This window comes from Taudactylus pleione, unplaced genomic scaffold (assembly GCF_031769625.1).
Source record: "Taudactylus pleione unplaced genomic scaffold, aTauple2 ptg000370l, whole genome shotgun sequence".
NCBI classification, from domain to species: Eukaryota; Metazoa; Chordata; class Amphibia; order Anura; family Myobatrachidae; genus Taudactylus; species Taudactylus pleione.
In genome coordinates, this window is record NW_028284771.1 from 6,332,768 (window position 1) to 6,348,577 (window position 15,810).

The 15,810-nt window shown below is 45.1% G+C and overlaps 1 protein-coding gene across 2 annotated transcripts in view; it reads right to left on the reverse strand.

Annotated features, from left to right (window-relative positions):
• Nucleotides 1-14,627, reverse strand: part of FAM81B (family with sequence similarity 81 member B) — an 83,214-nt gene extending 68,587 nt beyond the window's left edge. Inside the window, exons 1-4 of one of the 2 annotated variants that reach the window (XM_088444680.1) lie at nucleotides 14,575-14,627; nucleotides 14,043-14,101; nucleotides 7,101-7,338; nucleotides 4,261-4,379 (exon numbers count right to left, since the gene is read on the reverse strand). In XM_088444680.1, coding sequence (XP_088300806.1) covers nucleotides 4,261-4,379; nucleotides 7,101-7,338; nucleotides 14,043-14,086 — 401 coding nt within the window. In that variant the 5' untranslated portion in view covers nucleotides 14,087-14,101; nucleotides 14,575-14,627. Of the gene's footprint in view, nucleotides 1-4,260; nucleotides 4,380-7,100; nucleotides 7,339-14,042; nucleotides 14,102-14,469; nucleotides 14,549-14,574 lie in introns of those variants that run through there. The other variant, XM_088444679.1, reaches the window with a different exon arrangement.
• Between the last annotated feature and the right edge of the window lie 1,183 nt (nucleotides 14,628-15,810).

Consider the following 15,810-nt stretch of genomic DNA (forward strand, 5'->3'; position numbering starts at 1 on the left):
TCACTGATATCTCCTGGTTAAGTCCCCCTGCGTTAATTATGGAAATTATGGTATTCATCAAATTCCGAAAATTATGTATTTTCGGAATTTGATGGAGTTACTATCCGCCACTGTGAGGTGGCGAATAGCAGGTCAGATTTACCTGCTTCCAGCTGGTGAGGTCCCCCGGCGACTTCCTCCGGCACTCTGGTCCGTCCTATGGCTCCGGTGGCTGGTCTGACACGTGTTCTCCCAGCAGAACACAATAAAGTTTAGAAGAAGAAAAATGTTTTTTTTTTCTTCTAAACTGTACTGTGGTCTTCTGGGAGAACACGTTTCAGAGCAAACACCGGAGGCGCTGCAGCGGGCAGGTAAGTGCGGGATGGGGGGAGGTTTTAGGAGGGGGGAGGGACACACACTAAAATTACCGCAGCTGTAGGCAGTACTGCGCATGCGCTGGTTTTACGGACGTAACAGTGCATGTGCAGCACAGATTCCAGCTGCGGTAAATTAGTGTAGAGAGGGAAAAAAATGCAAAAATGACAGCTTTTCAGAATAGATAGTTATGGAGAGGAGGAATGATGAATTCCTCCGGTAATTAGGTAGAACTCCATGCGAGTTCTATACTTAATTACCTACAGAAAATTTTAAGTTATGATGAATAGGCCCCTATATCATTGATACTAGTAGCAGCTATAACTTTGCTCACTGTTGTGTATGTGACCTACATGCAGACTTTTAATTTATCTATTATTATTGATTATATAATTTATAGGAGCTTTAATTTTGCCCACTGTTGTGTACGTATGTGACCTACATTCTGACTTTTTAACTATCTATTGCATATATGTCTTGTATTGCATGTTTATACATTGTATTTGGATATTATATATGGATTATTATGTGCATATTGTAGAAAGGACACTCATCTTGAAAAAGGTGCCGCAGCGTGCCGAAACGCGTTGAAGTGTCGCTTCACCAATTGTACGCAGTATCCCATTCATTCTATATGCTACCCATTTGCCATTATTGACCCGAGTCCATTTTCTGCAGGGCAATAGGAATCTGCATAATATTACCATCTGATGGTATAGGCTTACTGTTTTTATTTATAATAAATAGCTGTTTTTCATGGTACTGGATGACGGTCTTTTCTTTTACCTTGTCCTGTCATGACTTGAAAGTTCCCACATTCTGTTAAGGACCACAGGACGAGGTTTCTGAAGATAAAGATACCTTTATGTGCCCATACATCGCCCTTACAAGTAAGCATACATGTAAGAAACTACACGAGACTTATGCTCACTCACATCTGGATGATTCTTACGGGAGTTGGGACCATACTGAGTCAGGAGAAGATCTTCATATACCACCATATTCTCCTCATAGTCACATCCCCGGGTGGCTACATCATACAGGGACATTATTACACTATATATTGTGTTTCCCATTTGTTCTTTTTATACCTGGAGAATTACCAGAACCAGAGGACGTGGGACAATTCCTTCGATGGACTTATTGTTGACTTGTTGAAACAATCCAGAGTGAGGTTGATTTGTTTTGTTATATGCTATTAGATATAAAGTGGTGACTTATTATTACCCCCTGCAGCACTGGAGTGCAGCACCATAGGGTTTGTACATTTTTTGGTTGTGCTGCTGTAGCCTATGAGCTACACTTTGTAATGTTTAACAGGGGAAGGTTCCTCTGGAACCCTTCCTGGCAATGGCTGCCGTACATGACTCCTGGGCATGTAGCCCCCACAAGCACAGGAGTCCCGGCACAGGAGTGAAGAGACCGCAGTGTTTTCACTCTGAGCATATCACAGGGGTGGGATGCTTTCGGAGCCCCTGTTCCTGTATGTGCTAATTAATACATCTGAGAGGTATAATCGCATACTGCAGTGTGATTTTGGGTGCTAATATGGTGCCAAGATCACATTGCAAATGCAAATAATGATAAATGAGCCCCTAAGTGTGTTTAAGCCTGTCTGTCATAGTTTGATGCTGTTTCAGACTTTTGACATGGGGACCCCACACTGACTGTGCCCCCACATCAGCAGTAACCAGACTTTTTATTTATTTTGTAATTGTTTTATTACTGCAAGGAAAAACTACAGCTATCCAGCACCCACCTGAGATACACACCTGACAGTCGTATTTGTGTCTATATGTCTGAGTCTACCTCACTCACTTTTACCGTTCTCCGCCCCCTCCTGATTGCGTCTCATGCCACTTCCTCCCCGTCCTTCGCACCCATAGCTATAGCGAGCGTCCATGATGATGGTCAAAACCATCGCGACCATCGGGCTTGCGACGAGACCCTGCGGTAGGGTCTCGCTGCCGCAAGCCCTGGAGTGATTTTGGCTCTATCAGAGCCAAAATCACTCCCACTGACATCACTACTGATGTCAGTGGGGCCGGACTCAGACGGTAGGCGTTCCCATGGGAACGCCTCCGTCTGGCAGCCACGCCCCCGGCACGCCCACCAAAGGGAGCGTGCTGTCACTCACCATCGTCAGCACACCCCCTTTGGTGCGAGACCCCGAGCGAAGGATTCCTCGTCGCTCGCCGGGTCTCGTGCATGCGCACGACGGAGCTCCCTCCGTCGTGCGCATGCGCACTTCGGCACCATCGACCCGCTTGCGAGCGTCCTGCGCTCGCGAGCGGATCAGAATTAGGCCCAGAGCGCAGAGTATATGCATCTCTATGCCACATTTACCCTCCCCTGTTTCATCCTCCCAGGTGCAAGTGGAAGTTAGTGCCAGAATTACACAAATAGGTGCATACACTGGCATTTAGTTTTTTGCCCATGCTCCCTTATAGGGATGTAGTCATTTGACCGGCGGCCGCAAGTCGCAATCCCGACAGCGGAATGCTTTCGCTAGGGATTTATGATAGGCATCGAAATACCGGCACCTATCATAATCCCGACGCCTGGAATGCCGAGGACGCCATCCTGAACGAAGGTAAGTCCAAGGCACCCTTAGCGTTAGCCGCAGGGCGGGGGGAGGGTTTGGATTAGGAAGTCTAGCAGGGTTAGGGGTTCGGGACGATTGCCCGATTTTTGACACGGCGTACGGTGAATCGTATCGAAATCGTGTAGCATTTAGGTAGGATACGATCCGATGTGCGCTCCTGCCACTCTTAAAACATATCGTATGATCAGATGTGCAACCCATCATATCTATCGTAAGCGTATGCAGATCGTGTGTGTTAAAAAGCACCAAATCGTGCCGTCTGGACTGCCGGGGCGTTCAAGGGAAAAAAGTACGATGAATCGCATCGTACTAATGTATGGCCAGCATAATGGGGGAGGTTAGGGTTAGGTACCACTAAGGGAGGGTTAGGGGGGGACAAGGGAGGTTAGGGTACTTACCTGCCCCTGTCGAAATCTTGATCCTGTCGGGCATCCGCTGTCGGGATTTAGCTGCCGGCATTTTTATCCCATTCCCCCAGAGAGATGTTATGTAAGTTATACTACACAAATGGTCTCACTCTGCATCAGCCCCAGTGTGTATGTAGCCTTAAGGATGGGATTAAAATGTTTGAAGTTTAGGAATTCTCCCCTGTCCTTGTAGCCCAGGGCAAATGTCACTTTTTGTCTCTTCTTCTGCCCTGGTATTATTGCTGGCTCATAAACCGCATTCCAGTATTTTGGTTCAGACCATAAAATTACTGTCGCCAATACGTGTAGGTGATGAATACACTTACAGATTTATTGTGTTGTTCTTTAAAGCAACATAAAATTGTCTTTACTTGTTAGATGTAAAGGAACAACCGGATTCATTTAGCAATTGTAATTGTAAAACACAAGTACTGTAGAGTGTAGACCATTTATGAGCATGGATAGAGTGGCAGGGTTATGCAGGCTGTGCAGGTCGGCATTGTCATCTAGATGTGGCCCTTGGGATTGCGATGTGTCTAGACATGATGTTTCCTCTGGTACCACACAAATATTATACGTTAACTATTATATGTTGCATTAGCATAACGTACGCTTGACACTTTAATCAATGGGAAAATTAGCCACATTTAACTTTGATTCCCTACCTTTGCCTCAACTCAGATGCCTCATAATATATCATTATAGGCCAAATGTAAACTTTACCTATCATCAATATATGCATATTGCTGGTACAGTTTATGTGCTCCAGACACTAGTTTTGCATCATATTATACATAACAAATCAGTATATCGGTTCTTAAAAAGGGTTCCGGACACACCCTAGGCCCTGATCTTACCTAGGCAGTCCCTAAAAGCTCATCCACAGATACTGACCTGGCCACACGACCGCGCAGGTCACCTATTCCGGAAAGATGTTTCTTGTCAAGGCTCTGTACGGCAAAGCTTGTCCCTGTGCTCACCGTATCCCTGGCTCGGATCTCATTTTCCAAAACCTACAGCAGTGCCAAAAAAAACTTCCATCACTCTACTAAGAATGACAAATGATCACTCCCTATTGGTCATATCATTATTACAATGTGCAAGAAAAGTGCCTATCACAAGTGTTAATAAAATGTTTCTCATAAAAGCATATGATTTGCTGACTAAAGCTCATTATCTTTAGCTTACACCTATGACCGATCCAGGGGTGGCTGAACACTTACTTAGTAACGTACTCCTTTCTATATAACCGTAACCATAATATATATATTAAAGTTGTGACACTAATTTGTAGTTATTACAGATTGTGGGGCCAAGTAATTTACTAAAGACAGTTAAGTTAACACAATGCAATATTGCAATATTGCAATATTGTGAGCCAGATACTTATAAGATTCGTGAGGCCAAATGTGCAAGGACAGACACCCAGTTTTAGCGCCCGCTCATACTGGAATACCAATTGCTGAGTCCTTATCAATGATCAATTAGCCATGATCAATCGCACCATCGAAAATTGTACCAGCCCTATGGAAGGTGCAGTGTCTCCGCCTTACCATGGCCTCCTATGCCTGTAGTTGTGTGAGTCTGGGAACGCAGCCAAATGCATTTGCACACTCGCGACACTCCCATAACACGTCCACTGATTGGTCCATTTTTGCGTGTACTAGTACCATCTCCCAGTCACCGCCCAGGAACGCCCTTCACTTTCCACCACATTTCCGATACCATCTGTCCTGATGACAACAGCACCTTTGTGCCTACACTCTGGGTGCCCCTACACTCTGGGTAACACATGCGCAGTTGAAAAATTTGCTCAACTATGTGAACTTCGGCATAGCTTGTGAATTACGTGCGACTCAGAATCAGGCCCTATGTCTAACAAGAGCCAATTAACAGAATATCTTACAGTAATATGTCAGCAAGGTTTTTTCTAAATTGGTGATATACTAAGTTTAATTCATACATGTATATACATTTAAATCTATTGATGAATCATATCTTGCAGTCACCTAGCACACAAAGCTAGTTATATCACAAATCTAGGACCTGCAGAGCTCAAAAGGAGGCCATACCTCTGACATCTGCCCCATGTTGGACCATCTTCCTCCCCAACAATCCATATTAATGGACTTGCCCTCTGATACTCCTGTTATTACAAAGCCATAGAGAGCCCTCAGAGTGCCACCAGCACACTATATCACCACCGCTACCATAGAGGGGCATAGCGCCACTTACAACCATGGAGTTTGTCATCATACCGCCCGGTACAACAACCCTACCTGGTTACATAAACCTAAGACCTGGTTAAGCTGTACCACATGTGGACTAACCGCCAAGAGCACCAACATACTGCTTAACACACTTAGAAAATATGTTTGCAAAGATCACCTGAGCATAAAGACGCCCACTGCTGCCTTCTTACCTGTGTGCGACAATGCATACCTGCCTAAATATCAGTAACATCGACGCACATCGGCGGCCATCTTGACCTTTCGGCAAGTCTGACGCAGTGGGCTCTCATGCTGCGTATGCACTCGCAGTGGTAAATTTATGCACACCCATGTAACGGTGTTTAAACGGACAGGAACACCTCAGTTTTTAAGACCACTCCCCGTTACCACCCAAAAACGCTGACAGCCTGTCACTCACTTTGCGATAAAGCCCTTGGTGCATCTGTAATCGCAGCGCGATCGCTGCTCACGCACAGTGCTGCTTATACACATGCGCAATGGCAAACAATCGCTTGATCTGTGTGGAAATTGCATTAGCGTCCTCTATGAATCAGGTCTATTGTCTGGAAGCCATAAATTAATAGGTTACAGACTCCAGCATACTACCCCCGCTGGCCGCTGCGCAATAATCTGCTAATAAAAAGGATATTTATGAATGCCGAAATTGCAGAGACACAGATAGATAGCTTCATCTTGTGGATGTCATGGTCTGTATGCACAGGTCAATAATATTCACACTTAGATTATATCAGTGATTCTCAAACTCAACCCTAAAATTTTACCAACAGGTCATGTTTTGAGAATTTATACCTGTAAAAGCAAGTGGGATAATTACTGGCAATTTAAGGAGGCATTCCCAAGGGGATGTAGTTAATATCCCTACGATCGGAATGCCGACTGACGAAATCCCGGTGCCGGAATACCGATCACTGAGAAAACACCGGCACCAGAATTCCAACATGACTGGGGATGCCAACGATCGCAAGGAGACCGGGGCAAGGTAAGTATCAGCTGCGGGAGGGGGGTTAAGTTTAGGCATAACAGGGGAACTTTAGGGTTAGGTTGCGGGAGGGGGGAGGTTAGGGTTAGACTTCAGACAGGGCGGGTTAGGGTTAGGCACCACCGGGGGGAGGTTAGGGTTAGGCACTAAGAGGGGAGGGGTAGGCACTAAGGGGGGAGGGTTATGGTGCGGGGTAGGGAAGGTTAGTATGAGGGTGCAGGAAAGGTGGGTTAGGATTTGGGAGTAAATAGGACAGGGGAACACTACTCACCATTCCCCTGTCGGGATTCGAACCATCGGGATGCCGCTGTCAGTATACTGATAGCCGGCATCCCCTCCATCGGTATTTCATACTGATACCCTTCCCAAGTTAGCAGAGTATTTTTAGCCCATCAAAAACAACCTTTTCACCTCCTCTAAGGTAATGGTAATAGGGCAGCGCCCAAAGCTGAATAAACTAATTGCATTTAAATATAATTGTGAACAGTACTGTGTTATAGCACCTCAATATCTTTACTAAGTTGCTTCACTATTTGTGTGATTGTCTGCATATGATTTTCAAGCAACCGTTGAGCCATCACGTCCCACTGAGTGCCACGGTTCCCTCGCAGCATGGACACATCCTCTTTTATCTTGAAGGCCTGGTCTAGCAGTATGGTCGTGGTCTTTTCCTGGTTGAATACCCTATCTTCTAGAACCTCTACTCGACTTGCTGGGATTGCTGGTAAGAAAGATTGTGCCCTGAAATAAAAAATAATAATAATATAAATTTTAATAGTTAACACACACATATATCAGCAGCACACGTATACATCTAATACAATAGTAAGACCCAAGAATCTGCATAAAAGTTATAGGGGCCTATTCATCAACACTAAATGGTCGGTAGCCATGCGGAGATGCTAGTTTCCGCATATTTTAGTTACCGGGCCATTCATCATCAGGGGTCCGAAAAAGACCCCTGCTATTCTGCAAACACCCCGAAAACAGAACATTTTCGGCGTTTGCTTCTGAGAACAAGCTCCATCTTCAGACGACGCTTGCTCTCGTAGCCCCGCTCTTTCCTATGGGAAGTAGTTCTGGGGATGCAAAGAGGGATCCGAGTGGATCCGAGGAAGGGGTATTCTGCTCGTTCCTGTGGATATGCTGTGGCATAGGAATAATATGTCCTACCAAACCAAACTCCATACAGGTAATGCTGAAACTAAAAGACTCAGGGGCCTATTCATCAACACTAAAATAAAGTTTTTAAAGACATTTTCCTTAATTAACGTTATTTTAGTATTCATGAACACACTTAGTTAGCACAGGAGATATCACTGATATCTCCTTGCTAAGTCCCCCTGCGTTAATTTCCACACTCCCCATACATTAGTATGGGGTTATGGAAATTATGCTATTCATCAAATTCCAAAAATTATGTATTTTCGGAATTTGATGGTGTTACTATCCGCCACTGTGAGGTGGTGTATAGTAGGTAACACTTACCTGCTTCCAGCTGGGCAGATCCCCCGCCGTCTACCTCTGGCGCTCTGGTCCCTCCTCTGGCTCCGTCTGCTATGGTGACATTGTGTTCTCCCAGCAGAACACAATAAAGTTTAGAGAAAAAAAACGTTTTTTTTTTTCTTCCCAAACAGTACTGTGCTCTGCTGGGAGAACACATGACAGCATAGCAGACGAAGCCGGAGTGCTGAACGGGGGGGAGGTGAGCGGGGGGGGGGAGGGGCACAAACTTACGGCAGGTGTAGGCAGTGCTGCGCATGCGCTGGTTTTACAGATGTAACAGCACATGCGCAGCACTGTTTCCAGCTACGGTAAGTTAGAGCAGGCAGGGATAACTATCTATTTCCCGAAAAGCTGTCATCGCAAAAAAGACAGCTTTTCAGAATAGATACTGATGGAGAGGAGCAATGATGAATTCCTACGGTAATTAGGCAGAACTCCATGCGAGTTCTAAACCTAATTATCTCCTGAGAAACTTTAGGTATAATGAATAGGCCCCTCAGGGGCCTATTCATCATACCTTAAAAATCGATGGAGGTAATTAGGTTTAGAACTCGCATGGAGTTCTACCTAATTACTGGAGGAATTCATCATTGCTCCTCTCCATCAGTATCTATTCCGAAAAGCTGTCTTTTTTGCGATGACAGCTTTTCGGGAAATAGATACTTTTCCTCCTCTACTCTAAGTTACCGCAGATAAAATCCGTGCTGCGCATGGGCTTTTACATTCGTAAACCCAGCGAATGCGCAGCACTGCCTACAGCTGCGGTAAGTTTGTGTGCCCCCCCAACCCCCGCTCCCTCCGCTCACTACCCCACCGTCCCGCACTTACCTGTCATGCAGCAGCCTCCGGCTCCGTCCTGCTGGTCTGGCACGTGGTCTCCCAGCACACCACAGTACAGTTTAGAAGAAAAATAAAATACTTTTTTTTTTTTTCTAAACTTTATAGTGTTCTGCTGGGAGAACACTGGGCCTGATTCAGAGCCGGACGCTATTTGCGCTCGCTCGTTTAGAAAAAGGGGCCGGCTATTTAAATTGAGCACTCGCTCTTTGCGGTCTGTTGACGCCTCTATGTCTGAGCGAGCGAACTAAATATGCGCTCACTATTTTGTAAAGACGCCCCCTGGCCGCTCGCATCCTACATCATCTCCGCTATTTATTTGATTAATCAAGTACATCGAAAGGCATCTGAACTGCTCGCAGTGCTTGTGGTTGGATTTTCCTACCGCAATCATGCGAACAGTTCAGGCTAAGAAACAACCAAGTGACGTGGTCGATGACGCTGCTTTGTTAATTATGCACACCCTTAAAACGCCCGTTTTGACCTTTTGGCACGCCTGCGTTCGGATCACCACTCCCCGTTTTCAAGCACCTTCCCCTGTTACCACCCACAAATGCCTCATCCTGTCACTCAAAATAGCAGGCATTCGCTATTTTGCGAGCACACAATTTCCGACCACAATGAATGGTTCGCGCATGCGTATTACAATTACAACCCATACGCATGCGCAGTTGTGCGAACATCGCTCGGAGCGAACGAGCGGCCGCTTACGAGCGGCTCTGAATCAGGCCCACAGTGTGCAAGCAACCACCGAAGCAAGAGGAGGGACCAGAGCGCCGGAGGGAGCTGCGGGGGCCCTGACCAGCTGGCCGCAGGTAAGTGTTACCGGCTATTCGCCACCTCACAGTGCCGTATAGTACCTCCATCAAATTCCGAAAATACATAATTTTCAGAATTTGATGAATACCATAATTTCCATATCCCCATACTAATGTATGGGGAGTGTGGAAATGAATGCAGAGGGACTTAGCACAGGAGTTATCACTGATATCTCCTTGCTAAGTGTCATCATGAATACTAAAATAACATTATTTAAGGAAAATGTCCTTAAAAACTTTATTTTAGTGTTGATGAATAGGCCCCTCATAATCCTAACAGACCCATTATTGTTTCTTTTACAGTATACTCAAGAGTTTTCAGGAAACATCCTCACCACTACAGACCCGAAGCATTTCACAGAGTTAATTATATATCCAATCACAGACTTCCCAGCTCTCCTGCTCCTGGTGACTACGTCACCATTGTGGTGGGGCTACACGAGGTGCCGCTGGGCCGGGGCCCTATAACCGCATAATGGACTTGATTCATTGCGGATCACAACTGAGATTCCGCACGCAGACGGATAGTTGTTGCGGTCTGCGCCTGCATCGCAGTGCGCATGTGCGAAGGTCTCACTGCGATCGCAGAGACTACGCAGACCCATCGCAGAGTAATTGACAGGAAGTGTGCATTTGGGGGTGGTGACGGAGGGGTGGTCACCGAAACGCAGACGTGTCAGTGCGTTATACAGATGTTTCATGGGCACTTTCAGCTTGAGCTTTCACTGCGTGCGATGAGGTTAGCAAATTCTGAGTATGGTCAGACCCGTAGTAATTGCGCTCCCATGTTACTTGTTGAAACCAATGTTTTTGCATACTTACTAAGTGTTATGGAAGTGAGTAAAGGGTAGTGGGTGTCCTCATGTTAGGCTGCGACGGCATTGGGATTGCAAACATTAGCATATTTTCGCAGTGGATCTGTGCGCGATTACGGAGCTGCGATCACAGTTGTGATCCATAATGAATCAAGCCCAATGTGAGCTGAATGTACATGATCATGGACCAGCGGCGATGATCCCTCCTGGTATCTCCTGCTGCCTTCTAATTACTGGCAGACATCTGCCTGTAACTAACAGCTGTAGGAATCATCATTTCTGCAGTGGGTGAAGGGAGAGATGTCATGACTCCACTGGGGGATCTTTTAAAATGTGTCAGTGAGTAATGAATGCACCTGAGCAGCTGCTGGGTAACCTGGAAAACGTGACCTGTGTGGGATCTTGAGGACCGAGTTTGAGAACCACTGCTCTATTGACTATTTGGCCCACAAAGTCCTAGTTATGCCCTTGGTATGGGGTCAATGTACGAATGAATAGTTAATGTTATTGCACAAAGTGCTAAATGGATGTCTAAATGCAATCATTCTGTTCCAGAGCATAATTTAGGTGAGGAAGTAGGTCAGGTGGAAGCAGCTACTCCTTGTGTCTTAGTTGCGTTCAATACAAGCAATTTTCTCTAATGATAAACATTATTTACATAAATAGCTGCAAAGACTCCATGATTATTTTAAACTTTTGTTTTTTTTGTTTTTATTTTGTGGTAATTGTGCATGTTTAGATTACGGTGCATCTTAGATTACGGTGTCACAAGCCTCAGCAGTAACAGAAAATCACATAGTTAATATGGATTCTCATTAGGGGAGATGTATCAAGCCTTTGAGAGAGCTAAAGTGGGGAAGTTGCCCAAAGCTACCAATTCGCTTCTAAACTGTCAATTATCTAGCACAGTCTTTGAAATGACAGTTAGACGCTGTTTGGTTGCTTTGGGCAACTACTCTATTTTATCTCTCTCCAAGGCTTGATACATTTCCCCTCCGACAGTCACAGCAAGAGTCTACTTATTAATATAAATGAGACCTGATATACGAGTTTTGTTGTTTCAGCAGCATAGCGGGAACCAGTATCTCAGAGTTCACACATGGACAATCTCACTGCTCTGAGTGCTTGACGTGGAACGTGGACAAGAAATTGGGAGCTTCACTCTGCTGCTGAAATACATGTTTCATGATTCCCAGCCAGGAATATATAAGCATAGAGGCTTACCTATTCTTATGTTACATGGCATGTATATTGTGCACCACAGATGCAACTAATGGGCCCGATGTAAAGTTGAACATAAAAAGCTCACATTTGTAAATGAACAAATACGCATCTGCACACTTGCATTTAGATTTTAAAATACATGCAGCCCTAACACTAATGTATAGAAGCATCCATTGCAAAGATGGAGCCTTTATGTTCATTATTCCAGAAACATGCTCCTGATTCATGTAAGTGCAACATTTACATCTTGTGGCTAACATACATTAAGGACTGTATTCAATTAGGCAGCAAAAAGCCGTTCTTGGCAAAACTTTTTCACCAATGTCGTCATTTTCGCTGATTCCACTTTTCCCCGTAATCAATTTGTGCAACTTTTCGCGATAAGTCAATGCATCAGAACCGGCGAAAAAGTATCACCTATGAATAGGTGGCGAGAAAAAGTGCAGAATTGGGGTTTTGGGGTGCAGACTTCCTCAAACCACCCTGCACTCCTTGGACAGTTCCCTAAAGGTAATCTGTGTCAAAACATTTTTAAAAGTACTTTAAGAGACCCCAAAAAAGTACTTTCATTTTGGGGGCGAAAAAAACGAAGTTGGGGGACAAACTTTAAAACTAGCGAAACAGACTCAGGGGGGGTCCCCAAGTATGCCCCAGGTGTTTTTGGAATACAAGTAGTTGTAGCAGGTGGACTTTGCATGTTTTTAAAAACTTCATATTAGCAACTTTAAAATATGCTTACACCCATTTTCATGTACCCCAAAATTGATGGGACTACTTATTTTGCCAAAAAACCCTCCTAAATGCTATTCTTCACCACCTTCTTAAAAACGCAAAACAGCACCTACTGAGATTGTTTAAAGATCCCACATACCTTTAGCAGGACTATTCGGGGGTACCCATAGTAAACCCCCATGTCAGAGCATCTTTTGGGGGGTGTCAGGCTGATTTCCCCATAAATTACAGGACTTTTCACCGATTTCGTTTTCGCCGATTTGGAATTGAATGCGGGGATTAGCGGGGACGCATGTGATAACTTTTCACTGGCAAAACCTCCAATGACGTCGAAAAAGTCCGGCCACTGACTTTTCGCTCCAAATTGAAAACGGGCCTAAGATCCATGTAACTCAATATACTGTAATATAAATCTGTTTACTGTTCTGCAGCTGCATGTTATCACCCCTGAGTCTGCTCTCCAAGGGCACAGGAATGGAAGATGCATGTAATTCTTACTACAGCAGATGCATGACATCGATTCTTCACCAAGACGCCTTTCTAACTGCACCTGCCTGATTCCAAGTCGGATGCAAGTCCAAAGGCAGAAGCATCCCATGATTACCAGCAGACTGTGCATGTGGCGAATATAGCAATCGCAGACTGCGCATGCACTGGACCATAAATATCCACCTTGACGGAGTTTACGAGAGTAGATGGTTTGCTCCATGCATGAAATGGGCATTTCTGTCCAACAACTGGGCGGTTACGTCAGATCCATCTTGCGGGAGTGTCATGTGCACGTAAGCCAACTTCCGTGCTGGTTTCAGGCGTGCGGATGGAGATGGTATGTCTGTTTCCGATGGTTCGTTTGCATCTAGCATTGGATATGTGCTAGTGCTGATACTAATGATGATGGCTAAGGCTACAGATGGAAAAATAATTAGCTGCACGGCCATACGAATGAAGAGGGATAAATCCTGAATAGATGGCTGGATACTCTCATAAGCAAAGGATATGGGATGGGATAGATTCAAGTGGCGGGTTGAAGGTGGTAAATCTGTCCGCCAAGAATATCTGCACTGGCTCAGAATCAATCCCCATAATGCAGTTTGTCTATTTGCACCACAATGCATATTTACATTGCTCAAATACATTTATGGACAACTGTCATCCCAGGAAGACTAAAGCTGGGTACACACGTAAAGATTTTCTGTACAACCATCCAACTAGTTGATTGGTTGGAATGAAAATCTGGTAACGTATGAACGCAAATGACAATCAGCAATTTGCTCCCAAATGCTGGAAAATGCACAAAAACTGTTTGAACAAATTGTTTAGATCAAACATTTAACAAACTTGTCTGACGACCATTTTCATCTGTTTTCTGGCATTTAGGAGCAAATTGCTGATCATCAGTTACTCCCATACCTTACCAGATTTTCACTGCAACCAATCAACTAGTTGGATGGTTGGACAGAAAATCTTTACGTGTGTATGAAGCTTAACACAAGACATCCAGGAACACTCTTACCTGTCAGGGTAAGAAATGAGCTGCACAGAGTTTTCTCGTGACATTTCTCCTCCTTCTACCTGCACAGTAAAGTACACAAATAATGATTATTCCTTATCCCCAGTAGCTCCCATGCTTAACATATGAAAAAAGAGAGTTCTTAAAGAATCAGTGTCCAGATATAGCATAATAACAAATAACACATCTGTACTGCAGACAGAATGGCACATTAGCTATCGGGGTCTATACTACCTTGAAAAATAATACTAAGCAATAAAAACATTTTGCATATTTTGTTGCCACAGATTTTTAAATTGGAAGAGTAGATTATTGTTACTAAACCATAATGTGCTGGGGCACCATATTGAAGGAATACAATTATTGCTAAATGTTTCCACATATTTCCAAATAAATATATTGCTTAAAACATCAGACACATTGGTGCTACCTTTATGCTAATGCCCTAAACCTGTTACATGTAACGCTGCGGTTACATGGCTCTCAGTTGCTATCCTAGCTATCTGAATTCTGGCTGCTACGTGCAGTTACTCACCTGTTGGTAGTCTTGTTACCTGATCTTAGCCTGATGGACCAATCACAGGAGACCTCTCCCTTCATTAGGGATTCAAGTCAGTTCCTGCCTGCCGGTGATATTACTACATTTCTGCACCTAGTGGATGTTCACGTGGTTGCTGTGCAGGTCCTTGCTCCCTAACCTTTGTTCCTGTGTTCAGTATCCTGCCATTGTATACCTTTGCTTCAGGACTCAGTCCCCTGTCCCTGCCAGTCCTACTCTGTGTCCTGCTGGATTCTGCCCTGTTCCCATGTCCATCCCAGCTCTGTGCCTAGCCAAGACCCTCCAATTTACCTTTTTTGTCACCTTTGGTTTGTGTCTAGTCACAGCGGGTACCTGTGGATTCATTCTGCCAGTTCAACAATTTTAAGTACTGATTCTGTTACTAACTTCAACCTGCATCCGCCTGTCAGTTCAACCATATCAAGTACTGGTTCTGTTACAAATTCCCACCTGCATCCTGAGTAGCTGGCCTGCCACAAGCAAGTTCATATCCAGCATTGCAGCTCCTATATTATTCCTACCTGCATGTTGAGTAGCTGACCTGCCACAACTAAGTTCATATCCAGCATTGCAGCTTCAACATCATTCCCACCTGCATCCTGAGTAGCTGGCCTGCCACAAGCAAGTTCATATCCAGTATTGCAGCTCCTACATTATTCCTACCTGTATCCCGAGTAGCTGGCCTGCCACAACTAAGGCCCTGATTCAGACCCACTCGCAAGTGGGTCGATGTTGTGCACTGCGCATGCGCACGACGGCGGGAGCTCCGTCGTGCGCATGCGCCAGACGCGACGAGCGAAGGAAAGTCCTTCGCTCGTTGTGTCTGATCAAAGGGGGCGTGCTGTCGATGTTGATTGACAGCACGCCCCCTTTGGTGGGTGTGCCGGGGGCGTGCCTCCCTGACGGGGGCGTTCCCAAGGGAACGCCTACCGTCAGAAGCCGGCCCACTGACATCACTAGTGATGTCAGTGGGAGTGATTTTGGCTCTGATAGAGCCAAAATCACTCCGGGCCTTGCGGTTGAAAACCTCAACCGCAGGCTCCAGCTCGCAGTTTCGATGGTCGCGATGGTCATTGCATGAGCCCCGTCAGTGAGCTCTAGGGGCCTCATGTAAATAGTGCAGGTACATCCATAACAAAACCTAGCTGTTGGATAGAATGGCCCTTAGTTATCACAGGTGATATTGTGCAATCAAGGGGAATATTCAAATAG